Here is a 20,423-nt window from a genome sequence, read left to right as displayed (position 1 = left end):
CCTGAGTGGCATGGTCAAAGCTCTTCTCCTCAGTGAACTAGCCAACGGATCGTTGGCTCTGAGCCGTCGTGTACCCCCCACCACTACCATCCCCACTCCCACTAGTACCACCTATACTAGTGTCGGTGCCTCCGTCCCCTCCCTCATCAACGTCGTTGTCGTTGTCGTTTCCAGGACCAGTGTCAAGTGGGGGTTGAGTCTCATCATCATCATCACTCATTACGACTTGATGATGAGGAAGGGGCCATGAAGATGCTTCTTCACCCTAATTGGAATGTGCCGAACTCCTCACCAAAGGATTAAAGGAGTCTGTATCCGCCTTCTGTTCCTCTACTACCTGATCGACATCGATACCCAGAGCCGCTACTCCCTGGGCTACCTATGGAGCAAGGCCTCCCTCCACATCATCTAAATCAGCTGATTTGACCCACTCATAAAGTGGGTCCTCATCATCATCACCTATCTGTGCCATGTTACCTATAGACAACAGGTCTAACAGGTCTTGATTTTCCTCCATGTCTCGGTCTACCCGCAACTGCCTCTCTCTTAACTTCATATTGTAATGGCAGTAAACAAGCTTTTGCGGCTTCTCATATGCTAGTCTGTTCCTCTTGCTGGTGTGTATGAGTGACCATGCGCTCCAATTCCTCTCACACGGTGAGGAGGATTCAGTCGTACGAGAACACGGACTGCCAATAACTGCAACGCGGGCATGTCGACTCCGTACATCGCCCACCACTCACTTATATATCCATGAGGAGCTTGTTTTAGTTTGAAGTTAAAACGAAAAATGCAATTACCTAATTATGTTACCATACTCACACGGCATCATCGTTTTAGTCGATGCTTTTGCTAGTGCGGATGAGAATGTACCCCTCGCATCCCTAAACCGCAACAACTGTAAACACGGATTTATAGGTTATTATTTTTAATCACTCATATTTCTAGAGGCTATAAGGAAGAAATTTTATTGCATTACCTGGTAACGAAAATCTACTTACGCTGTTGATTCTGAGAACAATCGTTCAAACACCTCATGGACGGCTATCGTCAAATCTTGATTCTCATGGAGCCGACGTTTATAATGAAATTTGGGATTCAGGTAGTATGTTGAAACCCAAATATTAGTTACTCAGTTGTATTAACATACAAACAAAAGTAATGCTTAAAGTACTCAGTTGTATTAACAAACTTACCAGCTTGGTGGAGTGGATGCTCGAGAGTCTTAGTCTATCGACGATCGATGATATCAATCACCCACTGATACAAAGTGGGGATTGCAATCATTATCCCCTATCTCATAATTCTCATAAGTTCATATATTGACCCTCGAAGGCCACATCTCATTATCTACGGCTCGTAAGACACTGTATATCGGATGCAGGAAGGAAACGACGTTGTGAACTTTATCCCAGAATGAATCGGAAAGTACTATATTCGAACGGGTCTTTGCACCCTCAGTCTTCTTCTGATTCCACTCCATGTATCTCTCAGATCTGAACAAATTTCTGAGACCCACGCGGTGCCTGTATAAGCTGTCAAGTGCAATGAAGTTCGTGGCGAATCGTGTCACGCCTGGTCTAACGATGTCCTCTCCACAACACTCACGCGTTGCAGCCAACAACCATGAGTAATTGTATATAAAGTTTGTCATTTTCCTCGCATCGTGGATGGTTTTCCTGACAGAATCCCTCTGTCCTATCTCCTTGAGCATTAAATCAATGCAGTGTGCCGCACACGGGGTCCAATAAAGATTGAACTTCTGTATCAATTTCTTCCCTGCCTTAACAAACACACTGCCTTTGTCCGTCACAACTTGGGCAACATTTTAGGACTTAACCTCTTTAACCACTCCTTTTAGGAGAGCATATATGTATTCGTGATCTTTTATTCTGGCCAATGCATCAATGGATTTGAGGAAAACCGGTTGTCCTCTGCAGTACACCATGAAATTGATAATGGACAATTTCGTGGGTCCTGTCCACCCATCACACATGATTGTTACCCCATACTACTTCCAGTTTGGCTTAAGTCCACGTACCCAAGCCTACAACTCCTCGTGTTCCCAATCGAGGTAGACGCTAAGAATCTCCTGTGGCGTAGGAGGCTTCACGCCGGGCCCGGCACGCTGCACCTTCTCAATCGTATTTTTGAAGTAAGGACTGGCTACTCCATTTGCTGGTACATGGCTCGAGATGAACTATTTAGATATAGCGCCACCCACTTTCTCTCTGAGCCCCTTGCTCCACATATTTTTTAATCTTTTTTTTATTAACGCCTGCGATGGGTGCATCTGGGACACGAGCGCTTTGCGTGCGTTGTAGGCCATGCCCGCTGCCTCCCCCAAATCGTTTGCTGCTCCCACCAGCCTTATGTCGGGACGTCTCAAACGACGGCCTACTCTCATCAATCCGTCTTCTTTGCTCCCCCTCCCACTCTGAAGCCCGAGATTCACAAATCACTTGTCTAAAATCACTCATTGCTCGAGCTATAATACAGTCATTGGGGTACACGATCCCCTCATCGTCGTCATCATCGTGTTGGTCGATAGCACCTAGGCCCCGTCCAGTGCCTCGTAGCTCCTCCCTCATATCCCTCCCAATCCTTTTGCTGCAGCTTGCGTGACTTTGCTTCGGTCAACACTCTTCTCATCTCCTCTCTCACTGGCCTTGTTACACTTAGACAGTCTCTTACATTCTTATATCCCCCTGCCAAATGTTCCTTTAGCCTAGACACTCTCCCACTCCGTATCACTTGGCCACAATAGTTGCATATGGCCCCATATTTATTCCCCTCCACTGGCCGTCCATGTTTCCACCCAATGTCCCTTGCTCCTCCTTTTCCCGATCCAGACGACATTTTACTCCCCAGTAGTATACAAATTTGCAATAATCGACAAAAGAAAAAAGTGCATCAGCTCGTATTCAGTGTAATAAGCCCAAATCATTTCAAGGGCTAAGATGTTAGATCAAATCAAAATTTCATATAAATTACAATTGAGGAAAGAGTTTGCAGATTACATAACAAGTAAACTTTATGGGGCCTATTGTGATTTATACGTACAACATGATGGGCCATGTAAATAAAGGGTGGACGTTATCTCCCAACTTGTTCCCTCTGGTGTAGCCCATTTATTTAACTAATTATCTTGATTTTTGGGAATTTGATATATTTATTCTATATCCACCCCATTCATCAGTTTTTGTATTTAATTATAAAATGATGTAGGTTGTCCACGGCACATATTTTGTATCCATGTTGTCCATCCATTTGGAGAGATCATTTTAGGGCAAGATCCAAAGAATGAGTTAAATCCAAATCTCCAGTGGACCCAGCACAGAAAATAGTGGGGCAGTAACGCCCACCATTAAAAACTTCTAAAAGGCACAAGAGTTCTGGATCAACCTGATATTGGTGTTTTCCCTTCTTTCATTGCTTTTTTAACTTTTGAACAGGTTGGATTTCAAATAAACATTATGGTGGGCCGTAGGATAGTTTCAATGGTGGGAATCACTCTCCCCACTGTTTTCTGTGGTAGGGTCCACTACAGATTTTTATCTGCTTCATTTTTTGGTTCATACTCTAAAATGATATCTCAAAATGGATGGACGGTGTGGATACAACACATACATTATAGTGGGGCCCACAGAACTTGGTGACGTCACTTTAGTAGCCAACTCGCTACTTAACCTGTCAGTATCTAATCCGTGTCCGTAGTTAGCACAGGACACAGATTGCGTACTGAGTAAGTCAGCGTGCTGAGTAAACTCTCTAGGGCCCACCGTGATGTATGTATCTTATCTACGTTGTCCATCCTGTTTTACCACTTCATTTTAGAGTAGAAGTTGAAAATTGAAGCATTTTCAAAGATCAAATGGACCACACCACAGGAAACGGTGGGATGATGACGTCCACCGTGGAAAACTCCTGAGGGCCATGGAAGTTTTTGGATGAAGTTGATATTTTATAAAATGATGTAGGAAAATAGATGGACGGCATGGATGAAACACATTCATCATGGTGGGGCCCACTGAGCATAGACCACCAGCCATTGGTGGGTGGCAGGGGCCGTAGCCAGTCCGTTTCTTTTGGCTACGGCTCTTGTCGGTAGCCAATCCACCCCAAATTGCATGTACGCTCTTATTGTGCCGAGAAAACTCAGTTGGGCCCACTGTGAATTTATCTGGTTTATCCACACCTTCCATACGTTTTTCCATCTCATTTTAGGCGTTGAGCCCAAAATTGAAGCTTATACAAATCTCAAGTGGACCATACCACTGGAAACATTGGAAATAATGATTTCCACCGTTGAAACCTTTCTCTGCCCCTGAGTGATGTTTATTTTTCATCCAAACTGTTCATAAGATCAAACAAACATGGATGAAAGGAAAAAACAAATATAATCTTGATCCAAAACTTCTGTGGCCCCTAAGAATTTTTCAACGGTATAACTTCAATTCACACTGTTTCCTGTGGTGTGGTCCATTTTAGCCCTATATATCCTTCAGTTTTGATTTAAGGCCCTAAAATTATCTGGTAAAATGGATAGACAGACTGGATAAAATACATAAATCACGGCGGACCCCACAGAGTTTACACAGTACGTTGTACTGAGTATGCAATCCGCTTCCATCCACCCCCTTTCAACAGCAACACGGGACTCTTCCTTCCTGTGCTGTAAGCTCAGGTGGGGCCCATTGTGATGTTTGTGAAAAATCCTTTACGTTCATCTGTTTTGTGAGTTCATTTTAGGACCTTATGGGAAAAACGAACTGTATTTAAAGCTCAAGTGATCTTAAAACGTGATAATTAAACGTCCACAGTTGAAATATTCGTGGGGCCATAAAATTTTTGAATCATGCCAATATTTTTGTTTTCAGTTCATCTCAATAGTAATGACTTTATTAACGATACAGATGGCTTCTAAACATCATTGTTGAACCCAGGAAGGTTTCAACGGTAGGAATTTCCCTAACCACAATTTCCTTTAGTACGGCTTACTTGAGCGTTGGAAACGGATTGGCTACTCCCCTACCGTGCTTTGTGGGCCCCACCATGAGGTATGTGTGTCATCCATGTCGTTCATCTATTTTTATAGATAATTTTATCTTATGGAAAAAAAAAGAGGTATATCCCAATCTCAATTGGACCACATTACAAGAAACAATGTTGAATGAACTTTGACCATTAAAAACTTTTTGGAGGGCCGTAAAGGTTTTGGAACAACCTGATCTGTGTTTTTTCCCTTAATCTGGGTCTATATGACCTAATTAACAGATTGGATGTCAAATAAACTGTACAGTGGGCCTCATGAGGATTTAAATGATGGATATCCAATTACTACTATTTTCCTGTGGTGTGGTCTACCTGAGATTTTTATCCATCTCAATTTTGGGATAAAGCCCTACAATGATCTGTAAAAATGGATGAAGGGAGTGGACAATATACATACATCATGGCTGGACCACACCGCAGGAAACAGTTGAATTGCACGTCTACCGTTGAAAAATTGTTGGGGGCCACAGAAGTTTTGTATATGCTTCAATTTTGGGCTCATCCCCTTGAATTAGATGGAAAAATAGATGGACGGCTTAGATAGACCACATACATTCAAAGTGGGCCCCGCTGAGTTTAGTCAGTACGATAGGAGCGTACTCCTCTTCGCACCAGTGCATCCATACCCTTTTCCTCCCACGGCGAGAGAAGCTTTCACACTCGCGGGGTTTTCGCGAGAGGGATTTTCGCGCGAGAGGGATTTTTGCTCGGCGAAATTCGATTTCCCGAGAGCAATTTTCGTTCGGTACGAAATCCGATTTCCTGGCGCGAGAAGGATATTCACTCGAAGGAAGAAATTAAAAAAACCCTAAAGAGGGGAGATGGCGAGTTACTGGCTTTGTCGATCGAGAAGCTCCTGTTCCAACTCCGGTTCCGACTTCCGATTAACCAGGTACTCTAAAATTTATTTTCCCCGATATTCCCGATATTTATCAGAGAAAAGAGGGGTAGGTAGCGCTACAGTCGAGATTTCGAAAATATCGGACGGACGCCGATAATATCTCCCAATATTTCATCGATAATGGAGTATGAAATGGCTTTCGCCGATAATATCGCCCATCTAAAAAAAATTGCCGATTTTTCGCCAACAACTGGCAGAGAAACGAATTTAGGGGGTTTCGGTGTCGCAGCGCTAGCGGCTCCGATATTATCATCGACATTATCGACATTTAACCGATAACTCGAACACTGATTACAAGAACAGTCAAGTTATGCCTAAAAGGAGGAAGCCATGCCCCTCCCCCAACAGAACTAGAGAAGCAGTCAGCCACCAATAACTCCACCACAGAGTACTTCTTTGTCAACAATCTTGACTAATTCAACGTTTCTACTCCTATTTTTACTAAAATTGCATTTCACATGCGCTGTTTAGTTTGACTAATTATAAAATCTTTAGATTCTAAAACATTCCTCCATAGTTCTAGCTTTGTGTTTACCACCTCATCTCATTAATGAAAACTAATCTACAAAAAATATACACCATAGGACACCTTCCTATAAATGCCCCCATTAACCCATCCATAAATAATGCAAAAAGATATAAGCTCAATGCCAACCCCTAGGGTATGCCTACAGTATTTGGGAACTCACTTGTCTCTCCATTAGCAGTCTTGGCAATTGTTACTGCTACCTCATATATATCTTTAATCACGCCACTATATCCACTTGAGACTCCTTTCCCAATACCCACCAAATTAACTTATTAGGCATTTCAAAACCTGTTGTGGGAAACAATGTTCGAAATATCGGTATCGCGTTACGTATCGCACCCTTAGGATACGGACACGCATTTTTCAAATTATCCCTAATATTATTAAAATATCTCTGATATTATCTTTATCTCTAGCTCAGCAATACCGATAACACTGGTAGCAATACCGTTAACATTGGTAATACAAAAAATTCCAGTTATCAACAATGTATCGCTAAGTATCACCAACGTATCGATATCACCAATCTAATCGCCAATATTTTCAATTGTGTAAATTCAAAGTGTCGCTTGTTGTCAAATCACCACTTTCTCTAAAAGCTTGAGCCGTTAGGGGATGGCGTATCAATGTATATCAAAGGACTTTAACACTCCCCTGCACGTGCAGGGTGGAACTATGCACGGGAACAAACTAGGCAAAGGTGGAGAGACACTCACAACTCACACCATAAACGGCCCCCTGTGGGAGATTATATTAGGGAGCCATATTTGTTACTCTCGAGATTCAAACACTAGACCATTCACTCTAATACAATGTCAAATCACAACTTCCTCTAAAAGCATGAGCTGTTAGGCGATGGCACATCAATGTATATCAAGAAGCTTTAACACTTGTATTGCTAATGTATCGATATCGCCAGTGTATCGCCAATATTTTCGACTACGTAAATTCTAGGTGATGCTTGTATCACGAGTCTATCACCGATATTTCAATAATATCGCCAACGTATCGATATCACCAAAAGATTGTTTATTTTAAAAAAAAAAAAAAAAAAATCATTTCAATTTTTATGGGCACATGGTTGTATGCAGTCTTCAATTTGTCATGGATAATATCTCAATATTATCGTTATCGCAAATATGTGCGATATCAAGACCACAATCTTTCATTTCCTTTCCAGTTGTTGATGATTTCTTGGCAAAACATCATTTGTTGTTGGTATTCTAAAATATCAATGGATGTTTAAATGGAAGGTTGGATGGTTAGATGGGATGGTTAGACTAATTTCTTATGACGGCACATGCTTTCAGGCCCCCATTAAATAGAAACTTATTATGTATGCATTCTTTTTGCAATTTTTTTTTTATTCCTAAATATACAAACGTGTATTTTTGCATCTCCTAAAGTACCACTAAAAAATCCACCGTTTTTCGTATGTTTCCCTGCATTTCTGGTTATCAACGATATCGACATGTTTTGGTATCCCTAGCCAACGAAACTTGTAGCGATGCCAATACTACGAACACGTATCAGTTATCACATGGGATATATCATTTGTATCGCGTAATGGATTGTTGTTGTTGGAAACATAGGGAAACATTGGGAAATTGGTCGAATTTTTCAATGCAACTTCAGTGATTGTTAAAAAAGACATTAATACACGCTTATAAATCAAAACATTACAAAAAACAAGTGCACATAATAGGTTTTCTTTGTATGGGGTCCTAATCTATGCATTGTCTAATTGAATTGATGCAAATATATTCAAAATCTATTCATATAATTTATAAATGTACGAAGACGAGTAGAAACACACGCAATACATTCAAAAGCAAAAGGAGAATCACTAGTTTAGGTTACATATTTAATTTTATGTTTAGACACAAAGATTGCAACTAATTTGCGAGAATTGGGAAATTTTGATTTTTTTTTTTCAATTTTCCTCAACTTGACCCATCTCCAAATCTTGAAATCGAAACTCCCAATCCATGATTTTGCATGCAAAATATGAAAAATAACGGATTTGTAACAATTTGACATTGATTTGACATGATTTACAGAAGGAAAAAAAAAAAAGGATCAAAAATAGAAAATGCTCACTGGATCGAACATGTGGGATTTATCACATTACTTGTGTGTTTCATATCGCACAAGTGGGATGCAAGATATATCGTGGGATATATTGGCCGATATCGCCGACACTTAAAACACTGGCAAGAATAGGTGATGGATCTGGTTCCACCATCATTGGCAAAGTCATGAGTTGAAAAAATAACACCAAGAGCAAAGGTAGAGAGACAACTACCCATCAGGACAAAACAAAGGTACAAGCACAACCGACAGGAGCAAAGAGAGCAGCCCTCGGGAATTAATCTAGTGGGTGCTGGGAAAGAATAGAGTTCATGAGGATATATTGACATGATTAGGGATGATATGTGGGAGTGGTAACAAATGTGAGGACATGTAGTGTAGAGACAAGTGAGTTTGAAACAATTGTAGACTTGCTCTAGGGGTTGGCAGTGAGCCCATATCTTTTTTGTATTGGTTATAGACAAGTTAACAAGTCATTTACAGGAAGGGGTCCTGATGTATGTTGTTTTCAATTTCTACATCAGTCCTACATTTTCTTCCACTTTTGATTTTGTTTGAGAGTTGAGAAACTTAGGTGTTACTTTCTATTAAAGTAATTCCATTCGCTTACATTTGGGACAGTTGAGCAAATGAACACTTCGGTGTCCTTACATTACCCTTCTAGTAGTGGAAGGGTGAAGCACAAGCATGCCAGTGGTAATCGCACTACCTGAACTAGAGAAAACTGGATAGCTCTAGTGATTCCATAGTTCTCACATGTGCAACATCACCATCTAAATGCAGGAATTGGTCAAGTTTGTAATAAAAGAAAATATTAGTTGCCTTCTCTTCACTTGGATAGAAGGTAGACTCCACATTAGAAACTACAAACGAAGCCTATCGAAATATAAAATAAGTATAAAAAACTGAAACACCAAGTTAAAGCTTCAAATCATGCTCAGAGCTAGCTAAGTAACACCTAACAGAGTACGGTAAGAAACCACCAATTCTACCATCAAGAATACAGTTCAGAGAAGCATCTGCTGCCCTTTTTTTAACAAGAGAATTTTATGCTGTCATAATATTACAAAAGCCATACCTCTGAACCTGTTCTCAAGAACCTTTTACTGTAGCATCTCTTATAGATGGATCTTGCCTCATTTATATGGCCCAGTTCAATTTCCATTGCAATATAACCTTGCCAGACTTCGAACATCGATCCACTAAGTAAACAAATAGCAAGTAAAAATAGCGAAAGCAAGAAAGAAGAAAACATAATGGTGAAATTTGCAACTTTAGATACAATGAAGGATCAGACCTCGTCTTAATCAAGCTCTCCCATACTCCACGAGCTGCAGTCAAATCTTTTCCAAGACTAGACTCTAAACGAGCCCAGTAAGCATGCATGCGCAGTAGATTGTCTGTATTCTTTAGGTGTGGAGACAAGAAGTCTGTAGCATGCTGCGGATAAAAGAAATATAAGATTCACAAACTTATTAAATGATCATTCTGAGCACACAAATGAGATGGAAGCCAATGCCATCGGAGTAATCAAAATAACTGTTGCAGAGGTGATGTGGTTATGCACTTCTTTTCTCGGTCTGTACAGAAATCTTCTAAAAGCATTTTGGATATCCTAAATGGTCCCTAACATTTGTAGGCCTGATAACAAACACATCCCAAGGCGCTTAGAGTGCATTGGATGCACTATTGAATTGAATTGAAATTACTAGAAGTAGAAGTGACCACATTGTAATTTCCTTTGTATTCATACTGAGGGTCTGGGCTCCAAATTGCAATTATGTTATATTCAACTTGGACCTGAAAGAAACACATTTTGGGGACTACCTATGAATACTCGCAAACATCACTAGTCTTCTCATCTTCTCTTGACCAAAATGAATATTCACATGTTAATTTGCTTGCACATCCCAATACAGCCTTAGTTAAGCAAACCTACTAAAAACTACAACAGTACAGTGTATATATAATGTAGGGAGAAACTGTAACTTGGAGTCCCTCTTGTGATATACATGATAGAATAGTAAACGTTCCTAACGTGATTGCATAAGCATGAAAACAATAACCGAGATATTCAATTTTTTGTTTTAAACATTTCACTACCCTGACAATAGATGAGAGAGTAATTATAATAGGTAAATGCGATGTTTTAAATATCAACGATATCAGCCGATATATCCCACGATATATCTTGTATACCACCTGTGCGATACAAAATGCACAAGTAGTGCTGATATATCCCACATGTTCGAACCGGTAAGCATTTTCAATTTCCAATCCTTTTTTTTTGGTTGAAATTATGTTACATCATTGTTAAATGATTACAAATCCATTGGTTCTTCATGTTTTGCATGAAAAATCATGTAGTTGGAGCTTTGATTTCGGTATCCATTGGTTCTTCATGTTCTCCATGTTTTTTTCGAAGTTTTCCTTCAACCAGCTATCAATTGAGACTAATTTCTAAGTATTTACGAGTATTTGATAAAATGATCATCACATACACTCTAATTTCAAATTTTGAGTGTAAGTGGTCCGATTTGGGGAAAAATGGGGAATTTTTAAATTTTCCCCAATTTCTCCCAAATTGCTTGCAATGTTGACTCCAAACATGAAATCAAACGTGTCTGGGGCTGATCTACATATTTGTTAAGTCCTTGTCAATTTTCGGAAAATAAAAATCCTTTTTTAATTAAAATTTATTAAAATATCTTTTTTTTTCAAAATTTCCCTTCAACTGGTTGTCAATTGAGACTAATTTCAAAGTATTTAGGAGTGTTTGATGAAATTATCATCACATACACTCTAAATATTATGCATTCAATTTCAAACATAGTTGCATTACTTAGTCAGACAGCGCATAGTTTAGGACCCTATACAAAGGAAACCTATTATGTGCACTTCTTTTTGAGATGTTGGATTAAGGTCTTTTTTAACAATCCCTGAAGTTTCATTGAAAAATTCAACCATTTTCCCAACGTTACCCCATGTTTCCAAAAAGTGTGGTAAATTATCCAATACAAACGATATATCCCATATGATAACTGATGCATATTTGTATCCCAAGGATGTGATACATAATGTGATACCGATATTCCGAACACTGGGTACATGTGTGTCTCAGTTGCATGAAGTTGGACGAGCAGGGAGTTACATGTTATTAAAATGTTAAAAGTCAAAGCATGTAAGAATCGAGTTCCATGAAGCAAGACCAAAGGTGAGGAATTGCCTAGTTGTTAGAAGATAGACGTTCAAAGCATCTGGGAACCGTACATGTGTGTGCCTAAGGGAAATGCTAATGACTACACTTTAATTAGAGCAGTAGCCAAATCCTCAAGGCTCTTAATTTACCTGTGGGATGGCCATTCATCGATCTAGGCAATCCATTTAGTCGAACCAGTAGGGACACACCATGGACAAAAAATCATGATGATTGGATGATCCTAATTCCTAACCATGGTTTTAAACTCAAAGACTCAGACCAACTCGTTCGGTCCTAAGTAGATTCATATTGGACAAGTCAGGTAGCTCGATCGAGTCAAGCCGAGTTTCCCCCTTTCTCTCAAAATATAACGAAATATCATCATCGTCATCTAAGTCTTATCCAAATTAACTGAAAATTACAAGGAAATATAAATATAGAAAGAAAAAATAAAAAAGTAAAGATATAGAAAATGATACCCAAGTTAATTTTAAGATAAAATGTCATCATGTGTGACCTAAAAATGAAATAAATATCACATCGATATGCTGAAAGGTTGAATAGGCACTGGATTTTTTTAATAAATTATTTTATTGAATTTTTTAAAAAAAATAAAAAATCTTGAGAGGCACCTAAATCATCTCTAGAGACTTCCATAACATAGATATAGGGCAATGTTTTCCGTATCGTTATCACGTAATGTATCGCACCCTTGGGATACGGATACATATCGGTTATCGCACGGGAAATGTTGGTTGTATCGCGTAATTTATCGTTGTTGTTGGGAAACATGGGGAAACATTGAGAAATTGGTCAAATTTTTCAATGAAACTTCAAGGATTGTTATAAAAATTAAAAAAATTAAAATTAAAAAAAAAAAAAAAAAAGAGACCCCAAATCACACTTAGAAATATTTTTGAAAAATCACAAAAAAAACAAGCGCACATAATAGGTTTCCTTTGTCTAGGGTCATAATCTATGCATTGTATGACTGAACTGATGCAACTATTATCAAAGAAAATTCATAAAATTTATAAATGTAAGAAATGTATGGAAACACAACCATTACATTCAAAAGCAAACAAAGTAGAAAACTGGAAATATACTTGTAGATTTCAAAAAAATAAATATTTTTTAACAATTTTTAATTAAAAATTATTTTTTTCCGAAAAAATCCCCGAATGGCCAACAATGTGTGGATCAATTTGTATATATGTTTGATTTCATGTTTGGACACTAATATTGCAATCGATTTGTTAAAATTTTTAGAAATTTTAATTTTTTTCCCAATTTTCCGCAGCTCGGCCCATCTTCCCCAAATCTTGAAATCGATGTTCCAAATCCATAATTTTTCATACAAAACATAAAGAATCATGGATATTTTACCATCTGACACTATTTAAAACATATAAAAACTAAAAACTAAAAAATCAAAACTAAAAAATATGCACCTAGTAGAATCTGACACCAAGAAGCATCCAATCGCGATTTCAGAGAAATTTCAAAGATTTTCTTCTAACAAACTAGAGTGGACTAGTCAAAATCACCTTACAATATACTAGGAAGATTTACCTTTTCTTTTCTTCTTTTTTTTTTTTTTTTTTTTTGTGCAAAAAATCAATTTTTGTAAATTTTTAAAGATTTTCTAGACAAATAGTGTCGGTTTCCTTTTATCCCTTTCAATATCGCACTCGGTATCGATATATCGCACGATACATTAAGAATTTAGAAAGGGGGAGCGTGGATATATCGCATGATATCTCGATATCCACGATATATTGCGATATTGTGCAATATATTGCACGATACCATGAAAAATGGATATTAAAGCTAGGTATCGTATCACCCAACTAGGATAACGGATATATCGTGGGGTATATCAGTGATATCGCCGAATACTAAAAACATTAGTATAGGGTTTAGAGGCAAAAATGGAGTGAAAATGGAAGAAAATAGAAAAAGGTGAAAAGGGTCAAAATCAGGCTGCGTTGCAGGGGACTGACTCAAAAGACTAACCCCAGACTCAAGAAACCCATGGACCAAGTCAACTGAGTCTAACCTGTCATGCAAGACTCAACGTATCGATTCAACTCGAGTCCGAGTCGACCAGGACGAATCGAATTGGACTAGGGAGTCTTCAAACCGTGATCCTAACCCTTTGAATACGGACCATTTTGCTACAACCATCCATTCTATACAAGCCATAGATGGTAGGGTTGGCAACATCAAACCAAGATGCTTCTTTGCAATCACAAGCAATACATAGTAGACCTTCTTGAATAAATGTTTCAAGATGGTGATTACACCTATTTTCCTTCTCCACTTAATCTTTATTACCCATTTTCATTCTATTGATCGGATGGTTAGGGCATCCAATAGGCACAATCGCTGCACCATGGCTTGCCCTATTGCTATGAATGAATGGACTGTCTAGATCATGGTTTGCAAAATAGTTTCGGCATACTGTATCAATCACCACTGATACAAGGTCATATTTTTCATAGGCAATATCGGTACATTTTGGGTGATACATATTGGTTTAGAAGAACGCATACCCGTTTCGGACAATATATCAGACAATGATCTAGAGTTCCAGACTGATGATTGCCCTTTTTATAGTAAGTTGGGCTCGAACCCAAGACCTCAATGCTAAAACATGCCCTCTCTACCAATGGGCTGCAGGTTAGAACTGTATTGATGATTGGCCATGCGGTGCGTCCTTTAAAACTTATGGGGATGTTACCCTATATTGCGTGTATCAAGTTATACTATATATACATTGCATCTCTACTTATTAAAGAAACACTTCAATATTTTTTTTTTCCGAAGGGTGATACATTTCTATAGGGTTAGATTTTCTTAAAAACTTCATAAACATGTAATTGATTTAAGACCATTAGTTAAAAGAATTAGTATCTTTTTTTGGTGATGAAACAACAACCCCCACATACATAAGAGGATAAATTGTTTATCTTGGGGGGGGGGGGTGATGGATTATCACAGTTCCCAGAAGAAATTGAATTGAAAGAGCAAATCTGCTATTCTGAAACAAGAGCATTAGGTGAATGGAAGAACCCTGCAATTAAGGTGGGTGTGTGTGTGTGTGTGTGTGTGTGTGTGTCTGAGTGTGTGTGTGTGTGTCTCTCAGTGTGTGATTTGATCACTTCCAGTTCTCTAAAATACCTTAGAGTAAAGTTCTGTGTGGGACATGTGTCAGACATCCAACCCGTCCATCAATTGCACCTCCCAGTTAGTGTTTTGAGTAGCGCTTGTAGCGTGGCGGTAGCATACACTACGTAGCGTACCAAATAGCGTAAATCCCCTGTAGCGTATGCTACGGACGCGTAGCGTCTAGCGCAGGTAGCATGCACTACGCTGCAGTTTTTTTTTTTTTTTTTGTGTACTTTGTTATAAACATTGGTGAACTCACACCACAACCACTTAACTTAAAAATAATTTTAAAAAATTTATAAAAATAAAAATAAAAATTTAAAGGCAGCATAGTGCTACTTAGTGTACCAAATAGCATAAATCCCCTTAGCGTATGCTACAGGGGTCGTAGCGTATGCTGCGGGCGCGTAGCGCAGGTAGCAAAAAACGATCGAACAGGGTATTAGAAACCCCTTGGAAACCTCAACCAAACGCAACTTCCTCTCCCCATCTTCAATCTTGTGATCCAAAAGCTCATCGAAGGGACTTCTTTAGCCGATTGTTGGAGACTACAAGGAGGTCCATTTGGTGCAGTTTCACGATCATTGGAGAAGAAAGGATGAGGAAATCAGATTTCCCCAATTCTGGTTCTAGTTGGCTGTGGAGCTTCAAATTTTAGAGTATTCATTAATTGAATCTCATCTTAAGATAATAATAGGTATGCTCATTCTTTTTCTTCTTCTTTTTTGAATTTTTTTCAATGTACAATGAAAATAACTTATTATTTGAGCATTTTTTCCTTTTTAAAATGTCAGTTACTGTGCGTTTTTTTTGTTTTTTATCATTTTTTTTCATTTCTTTTTCAATATCTCTATGGATATGGATTGTTTTATGTGATATGGCCTATGTGGGGCCCACCGAGGTGTGTGAAGGGGTGAATTTGCATTGCTTTCAATGGTATGGCCCACGTGGGGTCCACTGAATGTGTGAATGGGTGGATTTGCATTGTTTTCTACGGTGTGGCCCACATGGGGACCACTGTAGTGTGCGTATTTGTGGATGTGCATGTGTATTGCTTTTTTCTTACTATTTATCATTTTTTCTTTTTAAAAAAAATTAAAAAATAGAAGCATTATGTATCTTACGGTACACGCTACGGAGGGTTGAACTCTACGCAACACGCTACCGCTATTTAAAACACTGCTCCCAGTGTTAGGCCTAGAGCCCAAAATCAGCATGATCCATTACCCAGGTGGGCCGCACTACAGGGAACAATAGAGAAGGGATGCCCACCATAGGTTTGTGTGTGGAGCTAAACATGTTGTATATATAGCATCGGACTTGTCCATCATGTGTGCCTCACCTGGATGAAAGAGTAGCCCAAAATTCCAGCCATTCAAAGCTTAGGTGGGCCATAAGACATGATTTTAGAGGTTTTAGGCATGATTTTACATTGTTCCTTGAGGTGCAACCCACCTAAGCTTTGGATCTGACTGACTTTCAAGACATCCATTTTCATAATGGGGTGCATCTTATGCATAGTTCCTATGTCTAAGACATCACAGTGGGCCCCACTGTCAAACAACCATTTACTCTAAAAGCTTAAGCCGGGCGCACGTGCGGGGTGGGAACTCCACACGGGAACATACTGATAAGGGTGGAGGGACACTCACACCATAAATAGGCCGGGATTAATTTCCCAGTGCCTGGGCCGGATCTGATTTTTCCTGACCCCTCGTGGGAGAATGATATATTAGCGAGGCATATTTGCTGCTCTCGAGATTCGCACATAAGACCTGCTCTGATACCATGTCAAACAACCATTTACTCCAAAAGCTTAAGCTATTAGAGTGTGGTGTATCAATGTATATCAAGGGACTTTATCACTCCAACATCCACAACTAGTTAACAATATGGTATGGTCAACTGCAAGTGATCAAATTTTAATAGGAAAATGCTCCAGTGCTCTTAGAGTACCATAAGTTATAGTGCTCCTACTTGCATCAGTTACTAGGACAATCCAATCAATCAACATAAAATAGAACAATATCCACAAGTCCAAAACACATTTCATGGGCTACCATCCAAACATTGCAGCAATCTGATGATCCAATCCATCCTTGACTTGGCCTTATTTTCTATAGCCATCCTTTCTAGACCATGGATAAGGATGGTTACGATTGCCTAACAGAAGTCATTCTTTTATAATCATAAGCAACACATGATGTTCCCTAACAAATAGATGGATAAAATTGTCGATTGAACCTATTTTTATGTAAACATTCTTGACCGTCCATATTAAAGGCCGCTAATCAAATAGTTAATACTGTCAAATAGGTGTGATGTTTGCATGGTAGCCATGATATGTGTGTTGGACCTAATGAACAAGCTAGATCAATTGATTGGACTGTCTAAGCATCTCAGCGCAATCAGGAGCACTATAACTTAAATGTGCTCCAAGAGCGCTAGAGACATATCATATGCATAAATGGAGGACCGGTCTCATGTGAGCAATGCAGCAAGAGACCATTCGCACGAACAAAGTCTCATGACCCACCGTGATGCCCTACCATGATATGTATGTGAAATCCACTCCAACCATCAAATGCATCCCTCAAATTTAGGCCCAGGGCCCAAAAAAAGTGGATCCATGATAAAGGTAGGCAACACCATAGGAAACGGTTGGGCCACCATGGTGTGTGTGAGACATCTACTCCAACCATTAGGTGTGTCACCCAATTTTAGGCCCTGGGCCCAAATTAAGCTAATCCGTGATTCAAGCAAGCCATGCCAAGGGAAACAGTTGAAAGAGAGATGCCCACCCTTGATTTATTTTATTTTATTTTATTTTTTTTGGGTGGGGGGCATCCACTCTAACCATTAGAGAGTCACCACGCGTTAGGCTCTGGGCTCAAAAATCGGCCCCATCCGCAAGTGGGCCACACCAAGGGAAACAATTTGATGGGTGGGCATTTCTTCACTATTCCCACTCATGTGGCCCACGTGAATCACGGATGGACTTGATTCTTTGCCCTAGACCTAAATTGGGTGACACTTCTGATGCTCAGGGTGGATGTCACATACACATCACAGTGGGGCCCACCTGAGCTACACTCTCATTTGCTCACACACATCCCCCATACCACCCCCAAACTCAAGGTACACCCACATTTGCTCACACGCAAAATCCCCTACGGCACTGCTCGCATGGGACTAGGGCTATCAACAATCCAGGCTTCGAGCCACATTTTTTAACTGCTCAGGGTGGGCCTATTCAAATTTGTGCATTTGCTAGGCCCAAGCCCGACCCGTTGATAGCCCTACATGAGATCATCTCTCCACACCATGGTGTTCAAAAACGATTATGTTAAGGCCATAATGGCTGTTACATAACAGTAAGGATGGTGCCTATTACGCGATATGGGGTCATAACACCTTTGAAAAGAAATGGCCCGTAAAGGGCCGATACAAGGCTGTAATAGACCAATACAAGCCCATAAAGGGTTGATACGAGGCCGATATAGTGGTTTCTTTTTAAAAAATAAAAAAAAGACCGTTACGGGCCATAACGGCTGTTACAGCCCATATCATAATGGCGATAAGGCTGGCCATTGCAGCCACCGTTACCATTATTGAATACCTTGCCCCACACACAGAACTGATACTATCCCCACTTTCATGGGAATGTTCGAAATGTCCCCAAAGTTTTTAAGTGAGTTGTGGCATGGCCATTCATTGACCCAAACCTTTCACAGAAAATGCTACCATCCCACCTTCATGGGAATGTTAGTAATGTCCCCAGAACTTATAGGTGACATGTGGCATGATCATTCATTGATCCAAACCTCTCATTTGTTTATATGTATACACACACACACACACACACATCCAACTGGTCGAGTATTTATGTATGTATACGTATAGAGAGAGAGAGAGAAGCACTCACATCCAACTGGCCGACAATAAGTTAGCGTCCACCCTGCACAGATAAGCTTCAGCAAATCATGTGCATGCAACATCCCACCTGTCCAATAGGTGGATCACCTTGTGGATAAATCAGTCCCATCCACTCATCATGTGGGCCACACCAAAGAAAATAATGCTTAGGCACTGATAAATAAATAAGTAAACGAGTGTGGTCCACCTATGACATGTTGAAAGTTAGCCATTGGGTGGACAGCAACTATTCACCCAACTGGTAGGATGCCCACTACGCACACAGTGTCATTGGATCTGACTCGAAAGTGGCTCCACCACCGCCCCCAAAACAAAGGGACCCACCATGAAGAACATGACCACAAAAATGGCCAATCCACTAATCATGTTGGCCACACCACAGAAAATGGACATCCTCGATCTGATTCAAGTACACTTTTGGCCCATCTAATGAATGGATCAGCCTATTTTTTTAGATAAGGGATCTCTATGGTGAGTCAACATTCTGGATGGGTTGGATGCCAAACACATGAAAAGTTGGCAATTATGCGCTGGATGGACCATAACTCAACAGCAACTAGTTGTATGTGAGACTCTCAAATGTGTATCTATGCGCGCAGGTGTGTATGAGTGTGCATGTGGGCAAGTGCACACACGTATCAAAATCTATAGTTTCAAGGTAGAACCCCATCCTTGTAAAGCCGTAACCTAAACAAATCCCAATACAAGGCCAATCATATGGCTTTGTTGACACCCCAAAGTAATCCACAATTATTAATGCAGCTCCATGCAAACCAAGAAAAGAATAGAACTGTTCAGTGTTCACACCAATGCCTAACAAATGGCAAGTTTTTCATGACCAAAGACATTTATGGAAACAATCAAAGCCTATGGAGAAGACAATAAAACCAAGGAAAAATATGAAACCAGCTTACTGAATTTACCTAGTGGGTCAAAAGAAGACCAGAAGGAAGATATATGTGATTTAGAAGCAAATATAAAAATAACCTGAAATGTCTCTCTTATCACCCTGTAGTCCAGGTCATCCTCCATTGCACTAGCTAAAGAAATTCTCCGTCTTAAGCCATCTATTCGAGTGAGGAACACATCCATATACTGGAAACACAGTGTACAGTAACACATTAATCACCTTCGGACTTTCTGCTCCAAAACAAAGGGCTGAAAGTGAGAAGAAATCATAAATGAAGACAATTTTGGGGTATAGATGACTTCTCAGAAAATAAACGAACACGTTACAACAAAAGCACTTTCAATAACTGAAGAGAGGTAAGTTTCCTTCACTGCTACACTTTCTCAACCAACGAGCTCACAAGGTTGTGGAATTGTGTTCTTTATCTAAGTTCTACAAACTTTTTATGGCCTTAAGTCTAACGCCTTGATATTCATGTTCTGGCACAATGCTATTGCACTTCAGTAGAAAGGATGCTCTGGACAACCTTTGGACATCTAAGATACATTATAGATTATATATGGTACACCAAGAATTTGTAATTCTGGAATGGTACAACAGAATATCATGACTAACATAACCATTACCGGGT

General features: G+C 39.6%; 1 protein-coding gene across 3 annotated transcripts in view; it reads right to left on the bottom strand.

Moving 5' to 3' along the window:
- Nucleotides 1-20,423, bottom strand: part of LOC131236659 (uncharacterized) — an 85,369-nt gene that overhangs the window by 23,706 nt on the left and 41,240 nt on the right. For all 3 annotated transcript variants that reach the window (XM_058233976.1, XM_058233977.1, XM_058233978.1), the window contains 3 exons: nt 19,870-19,977; nt 9,874-10,016; nt 9,655-9,778 (listed from right to left, as the gene is read on the bottom strand). In XM_058233976.1, the coding sequence (XP_058089959.1) occupies nt 9,655-9,778; nt 9,874-10,016; nt 19,870-19,977 (375 nt within the window). The remainder of the gene's footprint in view (nt 1-9,654; nt 9,779-9,873; nt 10,017-19,869; nt 19,978-20,423) is intronic.

The sequence above is a fragment of the Magnolia sinica genome, chromosome 2 (assembly GCF_029962835.1).
Source record: "Magnolia sinica isolate HGM2019 chromosome 2, MsV1, whole genome shotgun sequence".
NCBI lineage: Eukaryota > Viridiplantae > Streptophyta > Magnoliopsida > Magnoliales > Magnoliaceae > Magnolia > Magnolia sinica.
The sequence above is the reverse complement of the archived record's forward strand: the minus strand, read 5'-3'. Positions and strand labels throughout refer to the sequence as shown.